The sequence below is a fragment of the Mauremys mutica genome, chromosome 5 (genome assembly GCF_020497125.1).
Source record: "Mauremys mutica isolate MM-2020 ecotype Southern chromosome 5, ASM2049712v1, whole genome shotgun sequence".
Lineage (NCBI taxonomy): Eukaryota > Metazoa > Chordata > Testudines > Geoemydidae > Mauremys > Mauremys mutica.
In genome coordinates, this window is record NC_059076.1 from 56,257,516 (window position 1) to 56,280,512 (window position 22,997).

Here is a 22,997-nt window from a genome sequence, read left to right on the forward strand (position 1 = left end):
ACAAAGGGGGTCAGTTTCATTATATTCCCATTTGACAAGTGGGGAAACCGAGGCACAGACTGGTGAAGTGACTTGCCCAAGGTCACTCATCTGGTCAGTGGCAGAGAAAGGATAGAACCAAGGTCTCCTGAATCCTAGTTCAGGGCTCTATCCACTAGACCAAAGTTCTCTCCTCAACATATGCATAACTTCCAAAGTACATTAATACGCTACACCTGCATGCCAGGTGAAAGAAAGTGAGGGCAAAAATATAATACTGAGAACATCGTTCAGTGGACCTACAGCACTGGCTCATGCTCTCACATCCATGAACCTCTGTCCCATAGATTTGTTTCTATGCACTTTCAATAGAGATTTTCCCAAACATGAACATCTTTGTAATATGTCCTTTGAAGAAACCCAGGGCCAGCTTTTAGCACAAGAAATAAAGCCAGCCATCTAGGGTGCCACATATAAAAGTCATGGAGGAGCCTGCTGCTGCCAGTGGATCAGATTGTGATATGCATTCCAGAGTGAGGAAGTGTGGGGTATCAACTTAATACATTCTTAGGCGATCAACTAATGTTAAGTTGTGACATTCCTATATCATCTGTACTTCTACGAATCACGTTAGAAGTAGCAGGATGTTTTCCCTGCTTTATTTGTTAATTTTCCAATTAAAATTGGAAACCTTTTGAAAAACAGACAGTTATGGAGCCTGGTTAAACAGTTACAAGTATTTTTAAACACAAAAGTGCAGGTGAAAGTACGGAAATATTTAAAAAAGAAGTCAAGAGTGAAATTTTCAAAAGCACCCAGTGACTCTGGAGCCTAGGTCCCATTTTTAAAAAAATGACAGGCACTTAGGAGCTAAAGTCCCAGTTGAAGTCAATGAGTCCTAAGTCACTTTTGAAAATGGGACTTTAGGCAATTTTGGAAATGCTACCCCAGCTCTTTAATTGTGCAACAAGTTTGCAAACACTGTGGATTGTGACTTTATTACAGGATCAGATAAAACGACATGCTGGATTTATTAAAACACAAAACATCTTCAATAATAGCAAAGAAAATCATTGGCAAAATAAAATGCATTTGTTGATATGTTAAGTACAAAGTCCCTTTGTAAAAACCCAAACACATCAAAAATTCCCAAACCTACAGGTACAATGTTCTATTCCTGCCTCATACACCATGCTAGGGCATTAGTTCAATACTGATTCTGGAAAGAGTTCTACCCACTGAATTGTCAGCACTATTTCCTGCAGCACCTGAGTTTTCACTAGAGGTTTCTCGTCCAAGTGTTCAACCCTCCTTAGCTTATGGGATTGGATAGGATCACAGCACAGTGTGGTAAATGGCTAAATATTATGCTTCAGTTAATAGTACTCCCTCACTGAGTTTTCAGATTAATCATTCCCTCCTCCCTTCCCCCAAGGCAAGTGTGTCATGGGATAGTTCAGATAGAGCTTGCCTTCCTTCTGGAACAAAAAGCATATCATATCCCTTATGCCAAAGGAAAAGAGTCACCTTTCACAGTACATCTTGTTATTTTTATACAGCTTTTAATAAAGGGCAAGCGACAAGGGTTACATTGTTATCCATGTGCCTCTGACAAGCTAAAATACTAAAAATGCAGTAAATAAATGTTAGCCCAATGGCAGCTGGAGATTTCCCGATATTTACAACAAATTTGTCTCTCTTATATTTATACCAAGCCCAATGCAATGGGTCCCCAATCCCAGTTGGGTACAACAAATTTAGGGCCAGAAACTAAGTGTCACAGAATAACAGAGGCCCCTCATTATCTCTTGAAAAATGTGGCAGTTTAATACCAGGAAATAACACCATCAAAACATATATACTGCAAGCTGATTTAACAGCCTACATTCAAATAGAGTACAAGTAAAAAAGATGCACGTTTATCTCTGGTATATTCCACTGACTTCAGTGCCATTACACTAGGGATACATTTGGCCTTGTTCCTGTAAGTTTCTATTCAACTAGAAAGAGCTACGAACTTTTGTACTACATATGCCCACAAAAGACAGATTGTGGCTATGCATGAGGCCAGTTTATTCATCTAAATATAGTCAAGGCCATAACAGCTTTCTTAAATGGTGTGGGATTCAAAACAAGGCAAAAATGGGATGGCAGCTTTACATAAATGTCTACCCTTCCACTGCCAGTTTGTATTCTTACCCCACTAGAGAGGGGGGGAAATCCTCACAACCCTCAGATTTAATTCACCCTCAATGTGGAATTCACTATTGCTAAAGCCTGCAGCAGATTTCTGGTGCCTTTTACATAGCTCAAAAGTAATTTTTTTTTCTGAGACGTGGAGGACATGGGGAAAGTATCTGAAATACTTGTCGGGGTTTTAGATGGCTAGGATCATCCTACATTTTGATTTAAAATATCAATTACTTTTCCATGGCACAGGGAAGAAAAGAACCAATTAATTTCCCATAAAGGAGAGTTTGCGCTCCTGTTGTTGGTCCGGAGTTTGAAATCAGCATTTAAAAGTTAAGTGTCAGGGATATTTTCTGAATGTTTTATTAAAATTTAATTTAAAGGATTAGACAAAAATCCTTAGTCTTTTGATATGCAAAGTTTAGTCCATTTTTTCTTGGACTTTACTATGCACTTTATGAACATTGACTAGTTATTCTGTTATTGGGGTTTTTGCCAGAAGTTTTCCAACTCTGAGTTATTTATGCCTATGTCAAAATTAGAACTGGTTGGAAAAAATGACAGAACCATTTTCTGTTGGAAAATTCTGTTTCAACGTTTTGGGAACATAAACATGGATTTTTTGTTCTAAAGCAATTTTTGTGTTTCATTTTTTAAATTTTGTATTATATTACATGTTATAACATAAAATAAAATAGGTCTACATCAAAATGAAATACTTTGATTGATCCAAAACAATAATGTTCAGAATACTCCTTTGGAGAACTTTGAAATTTTCAGGTTTTGCTCTCATTCAAAATAAAGCCATATTTCAATATCTCAAAATCCTTCATGAAACAGAATTGTTGTCCTCAAGCCAGTTCTAGTCAAAATCCTAAGTTACCTCATAGGAAGTTCTGATGAGTCTGAAAATATCCACCTCAGGATAAGGCTCTACATCATCGCTGAGTAGTGAGTGAAGGTGAGGGATTGGTGGCAAAGTACTGTCCTTATTAGTCACACTGTCCAAATACCTGAATGGGAGAGAAGAAAAAAAATCTAAATGAGAAAAGTTGGGACACATTTTTTCTGAGGATCAGTAGCAGTTACATATAGACTGACTTTACGTAAGTATGATCAAACCACTGTATTATTCCGTTATTTGGACAAAGAGACCTATTTTGCCAATTCGTAACATTCCACTTCTCCCCAGAGCTGCATTAGTTGTTTACCTAAATCACATTTATCAAGAAATATATAAAATCCATCTGATCACAGTAAGATATCCACAATTTGCCAACAATTCCCTAAACAGAGTCTTGAAATATTTTTGTTTGAGCCGTCTTACACAAATAAAGATGTGTGGGGCACTATTCACCTCATTCCTGTTGGAACAGGGGATGGTGTACTTGATTCTCAACACCCCCTGCCTCTCTCATTCCCCAAAACCTGGCTGAAAAGAGTATCAAGAGCATCCTTCCTGCTAGTGTAGCTGCTGTATATCACCGTGCAGCCACAAAAGCCTTCCTTTCATAACTCCTCAGCAAGGGTTGGGGCTTAGTTCTTAGAGGAGAGATGAGATGGCCAGGGCTGCTTTTTTTTGTGTGTGTTAAATACCAACTTAATTAAAAAACCAACACACATCATACTACCACTCATGCCTGGGTATAAATAACCCTGAGCCTCACTTTAATTTTTTTTAAAGAACCTGATTCAGCAGCACCTTGAAATCTAAACATCGACACAAAATGTCAGGAAATCAAATGAAGGGTATAAATACCTTCCCAGGTATTCTAGGTTACATAAAGTAGTCTCAGTTCAGAATAAATGACTCATCCAGGTCTACCAACCTGCCTCGTGTTTTTATCCCTTCATGAGCCTTTCTAGATCTATTGCGTTCTCTGGCAAGTCTATTTGCAACAATAGTTACCCTTGAATTCAGGTATTTTTCCTACTTGCTCTTAAAAGTTAACAGTCAGAAGATGAAGTAAAAAATTCCAGATATCCAACCAAGACTTGCTGAAGATCCCTGTAAGACAGGTTCAGAAGGATATTCTAGAAACTAGAAAGGACAAAAAAATTTTTGTTGAGCCTGGCTAATAGGAGCAGTTGTGCATAATTGAGGGTAACACTCCTGATTGCTTCACCTTTGTAGGCTTTTAAAGTGGCTGTAATTTTCTGAAACTTTGTCCCCCTAGGGGTATATCTACACTGCAGCGGCACAGATACAATGCTGCATCTGCATCTGTAGTGCCGTCATATAGATGCTTCTTACATCAGTGGAAGGGGTTTTTCCATCAATGTAGTTAATCCACATCTCGATGAGGCGGTACATCTTCCATTGACCTAGCTGAGTCTACAGTGGGGGTTACGTCAATCTAAATACATCACACAAGGCGCAAAATTTTTCAAAGCCCTCAGTGATGTAGCTAGGTCGATCTACTTTTTAGGTGAATACCAGGCCTAGATAAGTAGATATGGTCACCCAGAAATATATGAAAAGCCTTTTTTGACGAAGGCACACATAGCTCCTGTTACAGACAAAAAGGATTGCAAGCATCTAAAAGACATCATCAACTTCTTGGTAAATAACTTAAATGCACTAAAACCAGAAGCAGAGCTTTGGTTTTGTTCAATAAATACCTTCCCAGGACTGTCATTGCTTCTCCATCATCTTTACAGTTCAGCAGCTTGTCCACATTAGCATCCAGCACAGCAAGAGCTAATTGGAATATCACCTTTATTCCTTCATAGAAGAAACAATCCACAACCACCACAGCACTTTCAAATGGCATTACACTGAGGAAAAGCGTGAGGAACCAGGACAGTGAAATGGTGGAGATAACACCCAAGTCCTGCATGCAGTCATAAAGCTGTGGAACATAGTCCCGGGCCAGCTCTTCAAAAACACCTTGATCCACCAGAGCTCCTGTTGGAAATAAGTAACATTGGGCACACATGAATTTAGGATCAAATGAATACACATTTATACCCTTCTCGGAAAAATATTGTAAGAACAGTCTCCAAGATGCTTATATGCATTTCCTTACCACCAAAGGACAGATTCTTCCCTTTGATTAAATTGTGATATGCACCAAAAAAATCAAAACACTGTTATACAGAAAACAAATGTGTAATAAACACAGAGCCTAGAAAAAGCAAACAGGGTTTTTTCTTGTTCTGAAACCCATCCGTTGGCACTTGTAGATAAGTTACCCACCATTAATGGATGAATTCTACTTCTCAGCATCACAGGAGTGGTGGTGGGAGAGGCAATATAGGGGGAGGAAGGAGAAGATTTTTTATTTTTATTTTTAAGGCAAATTTTGTGGTTGTAAGAAGTTCCCTGTGGTGGCACAGAAAGCTGAAGAGCTTCTACAGAACATGCACACCACACAGGCAACAGCAAACACAAGCATCTCCACACCACTACCTCTAGGATTGAGTGGGTAAGCTCAGTCTTCGGTGCCTTTGCTAGCAAGGGTATGTAACAGTGATTTTTGTGATGGAAGTGGATTGAAAGCACCAACTCATTTAGCACAAGCCAACAGCCAGTCATTAGACAGTAAAGGCTTTCAGTTATTAATGTCCTTTCAAACCAACAGCCTAGAGGTGAGGGGCAATACAACCTTCTCTTGTAACCTGCCCACCCCTGGCTCTCACCAACATTCCTTTGGTAATTATATTATATCCTCTGTTCTCTACACTTAAAATTCTAGCCTCCCACCTCCTTCTGATCTCTTTAACCTACATCAAGTCAAGTCGAGTCCATTGTAGAATTCTGTTTTACCTCAAGCAGGTGAAGAACTAACACTGAGCAGAATATCTACTTAGGTAGCTGCTTCCAAACTTCAGAATTATCCATTTCGTTCTCTAATCTGTTTGCAACAGTTCACATATCATCAGTGCTGACCATTTGATTATTTCAACATAAAAAAATTAACAGAACAGAACAGGCTTCTGGATATTTAAGGACTTTTTAGAAAAAACAATCCCCTTAACATACCAACAACTCTTGTATTGTAGTAGTCTGGCAGCATGCGTTCACACAAAGCCACAAGCAGCCAGAAAGCTTCCTCCTCTTTTGCATACAAAAGAAGTACTGAAGTGACAATATTCATGGCCTACAAGAATGAAAAAATAAATCACTAGATATCATTTCTAAATTCTCTTGCCATATCTAGTGCTATAAAGTCTGAACAGATAAGAATTTATCCTAGGTCACAAATTAGCCATGGATCTACTCTGAAGAAATTTCACTTAAAAATGATTATATGTTCTGCTATATTCAGCAGTCCACATTCTTCTGTAAATACAGCAAACAATGTTTTCCTAATGTTCCTAATGAGAAGTTTCTTCAAACCATCTGAAAAAAAATCAAGATTTTGGATGTCATTGCTTCTTTGTACAATCAGTTTATTATTCATTCTTCAAGGGTTCAACTGTGCCTTTCAGTTGTACTGAGGGAGGTGCATTCTCTCAAGGGGAGCTGCTGAAGGAATTGTGCCTCATTCAGCCACAATGCCTCTTGGAGCCCTGGGGAGTGTAGCTTCTACACCATTCTTTGCAAGGATGCATTCTGCACACCCCAGACCTTCTGCCAGTGCAAAACAAAAACAAAAAACCAATGGAAGTCATGCCCTCCATTGGTGAGGCAAATGTTTGTAGTCGTGCCAATCTTAAGCAGCCTTGAGCACAATGGAGCAGAAGGACTGTAAGTGTGCCCAGTCTCTGTGTGTGGAAGGAGGGAGACGGGGGGCAAGGTTCCTTGTGACCTATTTCCTCCATCTTACATAAATGGCCGGCACAATGTTGCTCTATGTTTGTTTGCTCTCGGTCATTTTAAGTGTTTGCCTAACTCCTTTGTCAAGGCCAGAAGGCCTGAAAAAATGACCTACCTTGATAATATTTCCATGTCAGAGTTTGAATCACGAGGAAGAGATTCATTATTTTAAACCCTAACTCAAATGGGAGAGATGACAGATGGTGGACATGTACAGTACCAGCTTGTTTTCTGTGATTGTCCCAGAAGAACACATTTTTAAAGTTATTTCATTACATTTTAAGCCCCCCAAAATGAAAGTTAAATATTTTAAAAACACTAATTTAGTTCTCAGGTAAAAACTAAGAAATTCAGATTCAGACCCATTTTCAAGGTCTGTCAATTCATATACACCGATCTCTTCCCAACACCCACCAATACTTCATTATGATGCTATCACACACTATCCTCTTCAGTCTTGTTTACTATTTATATAACGATTTCGAGTTTGGATACTTGCTGTAACTGTCACTGTCTTTGAAAGAATAAAAAGTACTTTAATATCATGACCCAGGACTACTTATAATTTCACTCCTGACTGTGGGGACCAGGGTTACAAGTGTGTTCCTGTTGCTACCATTCCGGTGTTCATTGTCCTGCCATCCTTTTTTTTTTCTTTAATTAAAAAAAAAAGATACTTCAAGTAATGTTGAGTGATTTATTCTTTATGAATTAATGATGATGGTTAGAATACTTTGCATCTCCCTGTAATGGGGTGAGCACCTGCTCCAGCCCTGAAGGGGTTGGAAAAGCCCTGCAGAGGGCTGGGGAAGGGAGCAAAACCCCGGCTGATTGGGGGAAGTGGCTGCAGCTGGGGCCACGCCCCAAACAGACCGACTGGGCCTTATAAGGCGGCCAGGGCAGCCAGAAGCTCAGGACTCTCTCTCTGCTTGTAGAGAGAGAAGGGCCTGGCTGCTAGGGAGCTGAGCAGGGTACTGGGAGTGGAGCAGGGCTGGGGGAAGGCTAGAGGAGCTCCAGCCTAGAAAACCCCCAGGCTGCGGGCCTACCTGAGGGCCTAAGACCAGTACCAGGGCTGCAGAGGGGCAGCCCAGCTATAGAGAGAGGCAGCAGGTCCAACCCAACCTTGTCTCTGATGAGTGGCATATACTGCAGTCTGCTCCAGTGAGTGGGGCTAGATGGTGACTGGCAGTAGCCTTACACTGAGATGAGTTGGGGTTAGTGGGTGGGGGTTCCCATGGGTGGGGAGACCCAGAGTGTGGGGGTACTGCCAGGGGGGGCAGCAACCTGGAGAAAGGGGCACCGGGGTCCTGGGAGGGACACGGGGACCAGCGGTAAGGCGGATCACCAGCCTGCAGGGGGTGCTCCAGGATGCTGGAAGAGCTAATTCCCATGGACAACCAGCAGGAGGCGCCGCAGGGTTGAGTACACTCCTTTACACTCCCTCTGCATTCTTCATTCAGGGATACTGAAGTGCTTTACTGAAGTGATTGATTAAGCCTCACAACACTCTTATAAAATCAACAACTATTATTCCCATTTTGCAATCAGGAAAGCTAAGGCACAGCGATTTAAAAGGTGACTGCTCAAAGTTACTCATAAGTGAGAGAGTTGGGAACAGAACCCAGAACTCCTGCCTCCCAGTCCTGTACTCTAACAATTGTAACCAGATGATGCTTCCAGCCTTTAAAGAGAAACTGCTACTCAACCTTAGCTACAGCAGAGCCGACTCTGCTATAATTGCTTATGTGATACATTGTTGTCTTCACCTTAGCACTGCTTGCAACCATGGCAAAAAGAAGGTTTTGGAAGGTTTTGATGCAACTAATATATGAAGGAACATTTGAAGTATAAGCAGATTTTCCTTGAAATGGAATGCAAAGTTTCTTACCTGATCATTTTCTGTTAGCAACTTCTCTCTGAATTCATTACTCATGGGCCAATGCCCCTTACATGTGGAGTTTGGAGGCAGTCCAATGTTGTGCTGGAGGCTCTGAGACTAAACTCTGCCCTTCTGCTCAGGCTACCAAAAGAGCTCCACAGCAGCAGATACACTCCAGCAACCAGTTGTTAGTGTTAAGATAACTTGATACACTATATTAATTTAAACTTAAGACAATATATGTATGAGTATCCCTTTGGAGAAAATTTTCAGTTTATATTTTTTATTTACAAGACCACCAGGATGGGTTGAATTCAGAGAGAAGCTACTAACAGAAAGAAAATTGTCATGTAAGAAGTTTCTCATTTTGTTGCACACACAGCTTCTCTCCTCATTCATTACCCATGGGAAGTAGTGAACAGTGAATCCCAGAAGGAAGGACAGAGTTTAATTATTATAGTAGCATAACAGCCAGGAATGGAAGTTCCCCCCACAGAAAGCAAGAGTTTTATAAACTAAGAAGTTATGTGGAAACCAGCCCAGTAGTACCTTCTACCAAAAGATGCATTTGCAGAGGAACGGAAATTTACTTTGCAAATCTTCCTTAGGCTCATACACTCTCTCCCTCCCCCCTCCAGTGCCTCTAGGAATTTCTGTTAATAGTTTCCTAGATGCCTAGCATGCCAACTGATGCAGGATTTTTACATCTTGGCTGCAGCAACCCTGAGTCCCTAAGGCCTTGGCATTTTGGACAGAATAAGATGAACAGGGTACAACTGGCATATGTAATCTATATAACAGAGATGAATCTTCAGAGCTCTAGGAATGCTCATTTATGTCACAATCTTCGAACGGGTAGAACCAAATAATGGGAGAACTATTTCTCAGGAATTGTGGAAAGAGGAGTTTACCTTAAACGGAAAGGTTTCTGGAGCTGGAAGAATATTTTTTCCCTTATGACAAAGGCAATGTGATTCTTGTATAGATATGGGAATTAATTCCAAAACTTGCCCTTTTGAGGTAATGGTGACTAGGCCAGCCACAGACTTGTCTAAACTTGTCAGTGTGATTAAACTTGGCAACTGATATTCAAATGGAGGATCCAATGTGGTTGGCTACAAGGCTGGTATCCACATTTCTATGGTGTTTGGTTGCGGGACTCCAACCAAACCTCCTGGAAAAAAAAAGTCTAGTGTAGCTGAGATCACCAGACCTTTGGGATTATTATCATATTTGTATTACAGAAGCCTCTAGAGATAAGGGTCTATTGTGCTGGGCAATGTACAAAGAGGCAGTCCCTGCCCCAAAGAGCTTCCTGTTTCCCCTCACACCTGAAATGTAAATTTGACCAGATTAATGAAAGAAATATCCTGGTTGAGTTCTCTTTGAATACAAACTGTATCAGAGGTTAAAGGAGAATCCATGTTGAACTACACTCCTCTTTTGATGCTCAGGCTATTAGCTGTAGATGTTCCTAGTCTGAATGAAGGAGTCCCAGCTTCACAAGGTCTGGCGTTTTTTATAGGTACAATGTGGGGGTCTTGGCTATCTAGCAAGTCCAAAGTGCCTTCTGGGCTGGTGGAATATTAGGAGGAGGACTTAATCTCTCCCTTTTTCTCTTTTCTGTCTGCTTTATGTAAGCTGTCTGGAAAGGCAGCAGATTCTTCTCTTCCCAGGCCTTAATTTCCATTGCCAAGGAGCAGCTTTGATCCCTGGTTTCAGAAGGGATACAAACACTTCTGACTCAATTCTAAGCCAATCTCTGATGGGAAGTGAGAGGAGACTTGCTCTGCGAATACCATAATTGCCTGCTACGTGGTTTCTTGCACCTTACTGGTCACTGTCACAGACAGGATACTGGACTTGATGGATCACTGGTCGGACCCCATATGTCCACATGACCATGTTTGTGCATTTTGCCTTGTCTTTTTAAATTAAAAAGACACATCCCGATAGAGATGTCAAAATTAACTGAAAGGATATGTACGATGAGATTTTGGAAATCTGTCTTCCAAGTGTGCTTGCTTCCATATGAGTACGCGAGGGTCTAGAGTGAAAGTTGGGTTGGCTTTCAGCATGTTGTTTGAAATTACCTGTCCACAAAGAGGCATTGGATGTTATTTGAGAATGACACTTAACTTTGCATTGCCTCAAGTGCATGGTTCTAGGTCCTCAGAAGGAATTTAAGCAGGTGCATTTTGAGAATCCCACTCAGGGGATGAAGCTGATGCACAGCACCCTAACCTTTGGGAAAAAATTGGCTACTGATGACCTTTCAGGAAATTATGGATGCAATGAAGTTTTGGATCTTTGCAAATCTTTACCATTATGATAAAATTACAGCCAGGACCATGACCTCTTGGAGAACAATTCTCTGCATTGGGATCAAAAGCTCCTCTGGATTTTCAAGAGTTAGTGGCAATTCTTCCTTTAGGAATAGGTCTGTTTCTCTGGATGTGGAACTGATTGGTATGTTGCCTATGCATGGGTATAGATGCATTACATACAACCTGTGCCTACCACCAGCCACTTAAGATTCTGGGTGCAGAAGGTGGATCAGAAGGAAGAGTCCTGCACAGGAATTCTGAGCTCTCGTACACAAATGCTCCTTGTCATACTGAAAACTTTGTCAGTTTGAAGGAAAATTGATTAGGTTTCTTTGAAAGCATCTTCTCCAGATTCTTCCCTCTGCCAGGGTAACAATCCTTTCTTGGATACCCTTGGTGTTAGAAACAACCAATAGTTGCTAATGCTGGTTTCAACAGTGAGGGCTGAGGCCTGTCCGCAATCTCAGGTAGTAATTTCTCTAACATTTCCACCAATAGCTCCTCTGCACAACATATCCTTTTAGGACAAACAACAGCAATCCAGGGATGTAACAAGGCTCTCTTGTAGCCACCTAGTTAAAATCCACTGCTTAGCACAAATCACAGGACAGAACCTGAGACGTCTTACTCCTAGCAAGGCTGCAGCTTGAAGGGCTTTCTTTGGGTCGCCGGGGTGTGCATACCCAGCAACTTAAGTGTGGCCCTCGAGTCCTTGAGGCTATGCAGATTTGCATCCGTCTGGTCCGAAAAGAGCCCGGACCCTTCGAAGGGAAGTTCTGGATCTCAGGTGGCAGACCTGACTCCTGCAGCCACGCTGAGCGTCGCATGACCACGCCGATGCGATTGTCCTGGCCGCCGCATCCGCCGCATCCAAGGACGCCTGGAGAGAGATCTTCGCTACGGCCTTGCCTTCGTCCACCAGCGCCGTAAACTCCTATTGGGAACCCTGCAGGAGGTTGTCCTTAAAACTTCCCCACTGCTGCCCAGGAGTTGAAGTTTTGTCTGTTGAGGATAGCCTGTTGGTTAGCAATCCTCAACTGGAGGCCCCCTGAGGAATACACCTTCCTGCCAAACAGGTCCAGACACTTTGCTTCCTTGGCCTTAGGGGCTGGGGCCTGCTGCCCATGGCACTCTCTCTCGTTTACTGCCGAGACTACCAGGGAACATGGGATTGGGTGGCAAAACAAGAAGTCGTACCCCTTTGACAGGGCGAAGTACTTACTCTCCACAACCTTGGCTGTTGGAGCGCTGGAGGCCGGGGTCTGCCATCTAGTCCTGTGGTTCGATTATATGCTCTTAATAAGCAGAAGCGCTATTCTGGATGGACCCTCTGGGCTCAGGATGTCCATCATGGGGTCCTCCTGCTCCAACGTCTCCTTGGCCTGCAACTCCAAGTTATGAGCAACCTTGCGCAGCAGCTCGACCGGGACCAACACCGGCAGCGATGCCGGGAGGGTGTCCTTGAATGGCGCACCATTGCCGGCTTTCCCCTCGACGGCACCGCAGGCCCGGGTACCAGAGGCTTCTCCCTGATTGGGAGGGGGTCTCACCGCCAACAACCCAATGAGGTCCTTCACCGCCTCAAAGGTGTCAGGCGTGGAGGATTGACGTGGAGGCTCTCTCGAGCCTGTCGTCCTCACTGAGTTCACTTAGGGCTGGACTCAGAGGGACTTGTGGCACCGGTGCTGGCACCGGTACAATGTCCATCCCGCTCTTTCCGGTGCCCAGGCCCTTAGATGGCGCCGGTCTCCTTTGTGGGGAACGTCCGTGCCCTTCTTTTGGTTTGGCCTTGGGTCACACAGGGGAGGCTAAGCGGTGCCGGGGCCTACTTTTCTCCGAAACCGACGGCTTGCGGTGCTTATCTGGCACTGAGTCTCTTGCCGACTCCAGGACACTCTGCACCGAGGAGGCTGGAGCCGGCGTCGGGCGCTCCAGGCCCAATGGCTGCAGCGCGGCCTCCATCAACAACTGCTTCAAGCAAAAGTCTCCTCTTTCTTTGGTCTAGGCTTAAACGCCTTGCAAATCTTACACCTCTCTGTTTGGTGTGCTTCCCCCAGGCAACATAGACAGGAGCAGTGGGGGTCACTAACCGGCATGGGCTTGCGGCATGTGATGCAAGCCTTAAACCCCTGGGCCTGTGGCATGCCCCACGGCCCGGGGCGGGTGCTAGAAGCCTCCAAGCACCTAATCTATTAAGTGTCCACAACAATAGAATGCTAACGAACTGACAGCAGCTGAGTACTCTAAAGCTAAGGGATTGCTTCTTGTAGGAGAGCAAGAGGTTGTTCCGTCGCCGCCACGGACGGTAAGAAGGAACTGGAGGGGGTTGGGGCAGCAGGGGTATATATGCAAGGCGCAGAGGTGCCGCTCAGGTGGGGGCCCCGCCGGCCCACCGGGTACCGCTAAGGGAAAAGTTTCCAACGCTCATGCACGTGGTGCACGCACACCTAATGTGGAATGGATGTGAACAAGCACTCGAAGAAGAACAGGCTCCTTTTGAACATGGGAAGAGATTTCTCATTTACCCCTCTGTAATCCCCTTGTGGTGCAGAGGGATGTGGAATCCTCATGTGCCTCTGCTTTGGTCACAGACTCGGGCCTGGTCTACACTAGGGGCGGGGAATCAATCTAAGATACGCAACTTCAGCTACGAGATAGATCGATCACTACCCACCGATTCGGTGGGTAACGTAGACGTACCCTGAGTGACATGCTCCTAAGGCTTTAATGTAGAGCCAGTTTAGGGAGCGGGGAGGAGAGACACACACCCCTTTCCCTGGCAAAGCAAGGAGTTATTGCTGATGATCAGAAGGCACAATTCCCATTCTGCTGCTGTCTAAAATCTGAGTTCTTTCCCTGGCACAGGGAGGGTTCTTGGGCTGAAAGTCAGAAAGTCCAGTCACAATTTCCATTAGTCTTCAGCCTGAGGCAGAGCTGCACAGGACAAACAGGCTTCTCTGCATGCCTAGACATGCTGAAGAGTGTGGGAGAGGCAGTGGGAATGATACAGAGCTCTGTGATCCTAGGAGACAAGCCCTAGCAAACACTCCCTCAGGGGACAAAGCAAAGGAGAAGGGGTCCTACCTCTGATTTTCACCTCATTTGTTCATTAACAATACTAATCGCTACCTTGCAAAGGACACACTTGCTTTTGCTTCTTGGGAGTTTCTGCGGTTTGCAAGACTTACCCCAGAATGTCATGAGAATTCCTATTCACAGTGGGAAGAAGAGCCCCTCCTTCTTTCCCTAGGGAGCTGCAGGGTGGGGAACTCTGGATCCTTTCAGGGTTTTTCCCCCTTGCAGCCCAGTTCTGTTGTGCGACCAACCCCCTGAGCTGGCCAGATAGGGTGACCAGACAGCAAGAGTGAAAAATCAGGACAGGGGGTGGGGGGATAATAGGAGTCTATATAAGAGAAAGACCTAAAAATCAGGACTGTCCCTATAAAATCGGGACATCTGGTCACCCTGTGGCCAGATAGCTTCCTTCTTGTCCTTAGATGCTCTCCTCGAAAGTTCAGAAGCGAATGATTGGTCTTTTCAGCATTGGAGTCATGGCTTCTCAGGACAAGGTGGGAACCTGACATGCCAGTCTGATTCTGAGCCCCACACCCTAGCAGTGCAAAGGTATGCTGGCTGGCGGGTCACAGGCAGGGCATTATTCACCCTCCATAGAAGCTGTAAGTGCTGCCTCACAAAGGGAACACTGATTAGATTTAAGCCAGGTGTTTGCAAGACAGCTTTGCCATGCCTGAGTGGGGGCAGAGGAGTCCATCAGGGAGGTGCTGCAATGGCAGATCCAGGTGGTAGGAACCACAATGCTGCTATTTATCTAATCCAGGGGAAAAGGAGGAGGAAGAATGTAAGTCACTACTGCCTGAAAACAAAACAAAGTAAAGGTTTTAAGACAAAATGGTCTGGAGAAACTGAACCACCAATTTGTTCCACTTTTGGAAGCAGAAAATCTGTTGGTTGTCCTGAGCTGAAGGGCAGAGTTTAATCCTGGCACCTCCAGCAAGAACACTGGACTGCCACTGAATTCCACAGGTGGGGGCATTAGTCCATGAGTAATGAACAAGGAGAGAAGCCGTGCAACAGGCAAAAATGTTACTTTCAGAAGCCTCATAATATTTCTTATTAAGAGTTCATTGACATTTTTTAAAATATTATTATAATTAGATGCACTTGGGGACAGATCTTTAGTCATCCTTACACTGGCCACTATATCTATGGGCACACAAATCTGTATATACAAACCAGTATGCACAAACAGTTAGTTCCTCTGGTACCTGAGACTGCAAACAGTTATCCATAGACTCCTGTGCAGAGTCCAACTGATGCTAAGAGAACTCTGTAGATCTTGGGTTCTCAAACTGGGGGTCGTGACCCCTCAGGGGGTCACAAGATTATTACATGGGGAGTCACGAACTGTCAGCCTCCACCCCTAAACCCTGCTTCTCCTCTAGCATTTATAATAGAGTTAAATATAAAAATGTGTTTTAATTTGGGGGGGGGGAAATCATACTCAGAGGCTTGCTGTGTGAAAGGGGTCACCAATGCAAAAGTTTGAGAATCACTTATAGATGCAGGAGTCTGTACTAATGCAACTCTTTGCAGGATCAGGGCTTTGTGCAAACAAATTGGGAACCTGAATGTTCAGGTGCATGATCAAATATATCAACTGTGTACATTAGCATGCAGCCACTGATTGAAAAAACAACACAACAGACAGGAATGGGAATTCTAGATCTTGAAAGGCTGGCAAGACATTTCAATTACCTGACAATATCCTATGTTTGGATTTCTAAAAGCATAAGCTGTTAATACTCTCCTCAGGGCAGCAATACCCATCTCATTCTGGAATGCAGGGTGCTCTGGGAGAGAACGGTGCAAATCTCTCTCAATCTCTTCTGTGGCAAGGTTATACTTCCCCATAGATTTCTCCACGAGGTCCTCATAATAGCCAGGATGGGTGGCCATCTCATTAATGGCTCCTAGGATGAGGAGAAAGCAGCACCAATGAAGTAGGATAATGAAGTAAGGGCTAACAGACATACACCTCTACCCCGATATAATGCGACCCGATATAACAAATTCTGATATAACGCGGTAAAGCAGTGCTCGGGGGGGGGGCAGGGCTGCGCACTCCGGCGGATCAAAGCAAGTTCGATATAACGCAGTTTCACCTATAACGCGGTAAGATTTTTTGGCTCCGGAGGACAGTGTTATATCGAGGTAGAGGTGTAGTATAGTCACATTATTTTCTTTTGTTCCTTAGTTCAGACATCTTGAATGGAAATTTTAAAATAGAAACAAAGTTTGAAAATACATTTAAAACATTATAATTTTAAAGAGGATAAAATTGGCCTGGCACTCATAAAAATACCAGCTGGTTGCCTTTTCCTTTGGGTACATTTGAAAAAGCAGTTTCACATAATGATAAAATAAAAGCCAGAAATAAATCCTTTCCTTTTGTGGGGAGGAAACGCTGAGCATGCTGAACCACAGTGGAGCTTTAACAGCTGCCGCCACCACCACAGTGTCCCTCCACAGATTGGGAACTATCTGTGTGCTCCCTGTAGCGCAGCTAGCCTATCGGCTGGCACCCTGTTCACATGCTGACCGCCATGATAACAACACGCACGTCCATCTCTAAGTCATTTACAGAACAGCTGCTGGTTCTATAGAGCTTCTCATCTTCAGAGCAATTTTTAAAACATCCTTCAGTCAATCCTCACAGCATCCCTGTGAGCACATAGTATTATCCTTATTTTAAGGACAGAAAAAAAGAAGCAGAGAAGTTAACTACAGCTACAGAAAGAGTCCGTGCTGGAGCCAGGACTAGAACTCAGGAGATCCAGATTTGCAGCTCTGTGTTCAAACCATTAGACCACACCTTTCTCAACCAAAAAGTCTCTATTTAAAATAACACCAACCTTTTTTCTGTCCAGTATACCTGCTCCCTATTCAGGGCAAATATCTCCACCTATAGGTCAGTTTTAATTTAGTTATGAAACATAGCTAAGGTCTGACCTACTTCAAAAACTAGAACCACATGTGAAACAAGTTTAGGGGACCACTGTGTTGGTACCAGGAGACCAGGCATAGATGTATCTGTAGCATACACAGGGACTTATTGTCCAGAGTTTTTCCCTTAATGTAAATTATTTCCTCTTTTCATTTTAACCCATTTAACCTTGTTTTAACTCTGGTAACTAGTGCATGTTAGGCTAACTAACTATCATCCCACAGTTGAATTGTTCCCCAGACACTAATGGACATATTTGCTCATCCACAGGCTACGCTGTCAATCTGTCAAGAGACAGAGGGATGCATCACATTTATATAAACTGAGCAAATTGTAGATATCCTATCTACAGAGCTCACATCTGCACAGAGTGTATCAACCAGCTCTTTTTTGACCACACTTTAGCTATAATACAAATGATCATCCCTTTACAACCACTGTGATAGCTGTTTAATATATGTTTGGAGGGTTCTATATTTTAAACCATGAATTAATTTTACACAAGCAAAGTACAAACTTGAAAAACTGATAGACAACAAGCAACTGTCAAAGGATAAAAAGTCAAGTGGCTGACTGATGTTCAAACTACATGTCAAAGACTGAATAGGCAAGTCTGCTTTAACTGTCTATGCAAATTGGAATAGCCATCTAGAAGTTAAGGTAGCTGAACATAAGAACAGCCATACTGGGTCAGAAAAAAAGGTCCATCTAGCCCAGTATCCTGTCTTCTGAGAGTGGCCAATGCCAAGAGCCCCAGAGGAAATGTACAGAAGGGGTAATCATCAAGTGATCTGTTCCCTGTCACCCATTCCCAGCTTCCCGCAAACAGAGGCTAGGAACACCATCCCTGCCCATCTTGGTTAATAGCCACTGATGGACCTACCCTCCATGAACTTATCTAGTTCTTTTTTGAACAGCTATAGTCCTGGCCTTCTCAACATCCTCTGACAAGAAGTTCCACAGGTTGATTGTGCATTGTAAGAAAAATTACTTCCTTTTGTTTTAAATCTGCTGCCTATTAATTTCATTTGGTGACCCCTAGTTCTTGTGTTATGAGTAGTAAATAACACTTCCTTATTTATTTTTTCCACACCAGTCATGATTTTATAGACCCCTATCATATCCCCCGTTAGTCGTCCCAGTCTTATTAATCTCTCCCATACAGAAGCTGTTCCACACCCCTAATCATTCTGTTGCCTTTTTCTGAACCTTTTCCAAATCCAATACAAATCTAAGGTGTGACTGCAATAGGTATTTCTATTAATCCAACAGGATCAGTTTATTTTAGGAAGGACTAACGATAAATAAAAGGAATTTCCTCCAAGAAAATATAGGTGAATGAACCCCATGATAAAGTAACATGATGATGACAATGAACTTTGACCAGTACAGACTTCCCCTGGTGTAGGGAGGAGGGATGTGGCAAAGTGGAGCTCTGCTCAGGGGTGCTGGAACAATTTTTAGAATGGGGATGCTGAGAGCCATTGAACCAAATTGTAAACCCTGTATATAATGGAAACCACTTCAAGCCAGGGGTGTGACAGCCGTACCAGCACCTATGTCTCTGCTACGCATGATCCTCCAGCTGCAGGAGTAAGGTTCCCTCTGAGGGACCTTATGCCAGTGGTTTAAGTCAGAGATGCCCCTGTGGAGCCCCAACTTCACTTGACCATACAGCCCTGAGATAAGGAGCTGCAACTGGCTCCCTGCAGCACCCCATTCCCTCCCCCCTTCCATCTAACTGCAGCTTAGACGGAACAGAGAATCAAGGCCGTGGCATACAGTGGTTTAACAATTTAAAGTATCATCCATTTTAAGTGCATAAAGATTGTCTGGCCTACAGGACAGAACAAAGGGCCAGGAGCTTGGAATTCCTGACTTCCAATCTCTGCTCTGCCAACAATTCATTGAAAAACCTTGGGCAAATCATTTAACCTTTTCATACTGGTTTCCCTATCTGTAAAGTGGGAACAATACTTGCCAGCCACACAAAGGTGCTAAGGAATATAGTTATTATATAGCATGTTCCAGCTGCAAAGCACAAAATATTACTACTCATTATTAAGGATAAGATTTTGTCATGGAGGTCACAGAAGTCATGGATTCCATGGATTCCTGCTTCAGCCCCGGGCCCTGGGGCAGTGGAGCTGAAGCTGTCACCCGCTGCGAGCCCGGGAGTTCTGAACAGTCATAGGCGACAGGGGCCCTGGAGTTCTGGGCTGCTGCAGGTGGTGGGGGTCTTGCAACTCTCAGTCACTGCAGCCAGTGGGAGCCCCCGAGCTCCAAGCTACCTGCCCCAGAGCTGTCAGCTGACATCACAGGCAGCAGGGGCTGGAGCTTCTAGTCTCTCCCTCCCCCCCGCCTATTTTTAGTAAAAGTCACAGACAGGTCACAGGCTTCTATGAATTTTTGTTTATTGCCTGCAACTTGTCCATTACTTTTATCAAAAATAACCATGACAAAATCTTAACCACACTCATTATATATGAGTGACAGAATCAAGATGCCCTCACAAATTAACCTGGTCAAAACATACAAACCACGAGGCAGTTTCATGGGTCCAGGCTCAGTGAATACCTTGTTTATAACATTGCTCTAAAGAGACCTGTAAGTTCATTTTTTTGACGGCTCTTATCAAATATGCTCCTCTACTTGCTAAGAGTTTTTAGTTTTCACTTCTGAGGCCTCAAACCATTGTAAATCCTTCAAGGCATGAACTGGTATCATTTTGTGTGGCACTGGGTACACTGGGCCAGATTTTCAAAGGTATTTAGGTGCCTATAGATGCATGTAGGCACCTAGGGAGATTTTCAAAAGCACCTAAATCAGGTCAGGAATGTAACTCCCACTGACTTCAATGAGAGTTAGCCACCTAACCTGCTTTAGGTGCTTTTGAAAATCCTACTAGGTGCCTCCCTGTGTCTTTAGGGGCCTAAATACATTTGAAAATTCAGCCCAGTGTCATCTCTCATACATCTAGCTCATGACCTACGACAAGGTTCTAAACTGGAACCCACCTGAAAGCAGCAGCCAAAGTTCCCCTCTCATGATTTCTGGAATGCCTTTCAGCACAAGGTCTCTTGTTTTCTCTGTCCGATACATGCAGAGACCCTGACCATACTCAGCAAAGTGAATCTTCCAGGCTTGTTCTTTCAAAAACTCTTTTGCCTAAAAATAAATAAGTTCTGAGAAAGTATAGTAGCATTTTTGATGCATTAACTGTTAGAAGAAAAAAGCAAAGTGCCCAAGCCCCATAACTAACTTTAATTATTAGGGGTAGGAGGGAGGAAGTAGTCTAGCTATAACCTGATTCTCTTATTTCAGTGTCTCTCACATTTCTTATTTCTCCCCAGCACATCTTGCTATAATTAATCTTGAAAATAGGTACAAAAGCAAAAGCCACAAGAAAAATACTATATAACAAACTACACAACATGCTACTAGTTCTTTAACAGTTATGGAAAGGATGTCCTGAAGTTATCCCCTAATCTTAAATACATTATCACTGCATGAAATACTTTTTTGAGTTTTGGCATGCATTATGGGGAAATTCTGCTACTAAAGTACTAGCAGTTTATTTTCTGAAAGATACCAGGTGGTTGGCAGTGCAAACTCTTTGTGGTCAGCAATAGGGAAAAGTTAAACAACTCCTTCTGGAATGTTAACTTTAAAACCAAAACACTTTTCTAATCTGGCATAGTTTACAAAAACAGGAGCGAGATCTACCAATTTGGGGTTGAACTCCTCAGGTGACCGCCGTCGATACATTGTCATTAAAGCCTGCGTTGCTGTTGGAATACTGTTCCCATTGAGATTGAACGGTCGCTCTCCATCTGCTTCAGAGCTGAGACTTCTTTGAGGGCTGGAGGAAACTATACTACTTGGTCTTGAATACACCTGCAAAAACCAATAGCCACAAGCTGTTCATTGGTGAGATGGAGAATTTTGCTTGTACTGCACGAAAATTATTGCATCCTAAGAGCCAACTCAGTTTGAGGAAATCAAACCTCCAAGGTGCAGCTCAAGGGTAAGCATCTGGCAGCAGAACTTAAACTAATTTCAAACAATGAAATTAATTTTTAGTTTTCCAATCAAATCAGTTCTAAGCATTAACTTCACCACACCAAAAAACTAACCATACAATTAAGCTGGTTTTAATTTTTCAGTGACTAAGATTAGATATTTGAAGTTGCAGAGGCATGGTTGATAAAAATTATGCACCCAAAGAGATTCTACACTAATTTCTGCAGACAGTAAAATGATTCATCTAACAGGATGTTTTGCACCACGGTATAGCAATACCCAATTACAACAGAATTTTCTCTCTCTCTCTCTTTCCTTCTCTTTTGTTTTTATTAAAAAAAGCAGAAGACTTTCACAATGGCCAAGATTTTAAAATGTTATTAGTAACTTTGAATGTCTCCAAGCAGCAGCATCCCAAGCAGGTGCTTGGGGCAGCAATCTACAAGGGGCGGCAGTCCCTGTGTTTTTGCCCCCAAGCAGCACACCGAATTGCCGCTACGGACGGTGAGGGCAGTCCGTGTGCCGTTAGGGCGGCTCGCACGTTTCCATGGCAGCGGCAATTCAGCGGCAGCTTCTATGTTCAGCTGTCTGCGGCGGTGCAGCTTCTGTCTTCCGGCTGAAGACAGAAGCTGCCGCCGAATTGCCACCACTGCGGAAACGCGCATGCCGCCCTAACAGCACACGGACTGCCCTCACCGTCCGCAGCGGCAATTCGGCGCGCTGCTTGGGGGCAAAAACAGTAGAGCCAGCTCTGGTGGCCAGCAGTGGAGGCCGCAGAGCCCAGCACAATACCCCTGCCATAGCCAGTTGCAAGAGTCCAGCCCAGTGGGGTCTGGGGCCAGGTTCAGAGCCGGCTCCTGCCGAGCCGTCCCCAGCGGGCCGAGCAGGGCCTGTGGAGATAGGAGTGCGGACACTCCACATGCACCAGTGCTGGGCTGCAGCTCAGTCGGGAGAGTGCCGGGGTCCCGTGTAAATCGGACAGTGCCTGTGGGCAGCCGGCTGCGGCCAACCCACGGCAGCCTCGATGAGTAACAGGTCAGCCTGGCCTGGGCACGGCTGGAGGGAGAGGCGTCCCCTTGGGCAGCCTGGGCCTGATGGGGGGGAGGGGCCGGGGACATGTGTTACCCCCTTGTAGCTCCCCCTGGGGGCCGGGTACCACTCCCTCCTCCGTTCCAGGCCAGCCCTTCCTGAAGCCAGAACATTCCTCCCGCGGCCAGGCACGCTGGTCGGACGAGTTGCAATGGCACCAAGTAGGTGGGGTCGGGGGTTTCTGAGAGTTTTTCGCAGGGGAGCTCGAGCTCGGTTCTGGCAGGTCAGTGGCGTGCGCTGGGATCCACACGTTGCCCCGCTAAGCGCCCCGGCTGACCTGGGAGAGTGGAGGCGCATGGGTGGCAGGAGCAGGTCGGGGCCAAGGGGAAAGTAAAGTTGCGCGCATGCCGCCCTAATGGCGTACGGACTGCCCCCGCCATCCACGGCAGCAATTCGGCATGCTGCTTGGGGCAGTGAAAACAGTAGAGCCGGCCCTGGTCAGGGGACAGGGGTGTGGATAGGGGTCGGGGCAGTCGGGGGACAGGAAGTGGGGGGTGGTTGGATAGGGGATGGGGTCACTGGGAGGGGTGGTTAGGGGAGAGGGTTCCAGGAGGGGGACAGGAGTTCTGAGGGGGGCAGTCAGGTGGCGGGGCAGATAGGGGGTGGGAGCCAGGCTGTTTGGGGAGGCACAGCCTTCCCTACCTGGCCCTCCATACAGTTTTGCAAGCCCGATGTGGCCCTCGGGCCAAAAAGTTTGCCCACTCCTGCTCTAATGACACACAT

The 22,997-nt window shown here is 44.5% G+C and overlaps 1 protein-coding gene across 1 annotated transcript in view; it reads right to left on the reverse strand.

The window, feature by feature from the left end:
* Positions 1–22,997, reverse strand: part of TBC1D9 (TBC1 domain family member 9) — a 77,053-nt gene that overhangs the window by 14,465 nt on the left and 39,591 nt on the right. The window contains exons 8-13 of the mRNA XM_045019598.1: positions 20,889–21,059; positions 20,180–20,330; positions 15,914–16,128; positions 6,155–6,272; positions 4,792–5,077; positions 3,053–3,182 (exon numbers count right to left, since the gene is read on the reverse strand). Of these exons, the coding sequence (XP_044875533.1) occupies positions 3,053–3,182; positions 4,792–5,077; positions 6,155–6,272; positions 15,914–16,128; positions 20,180–20,330; positions 20,889–21,059 (1,071 nt within the window). The remainder of the gene's footprint in view (positions 1–3,052; positions 3,183–4,791; positions 5,078–6,154; positions 6,273–15,913; positions 16,129–20,179; positions 20,331–20,888; positions 21,060–22,997) is intronic.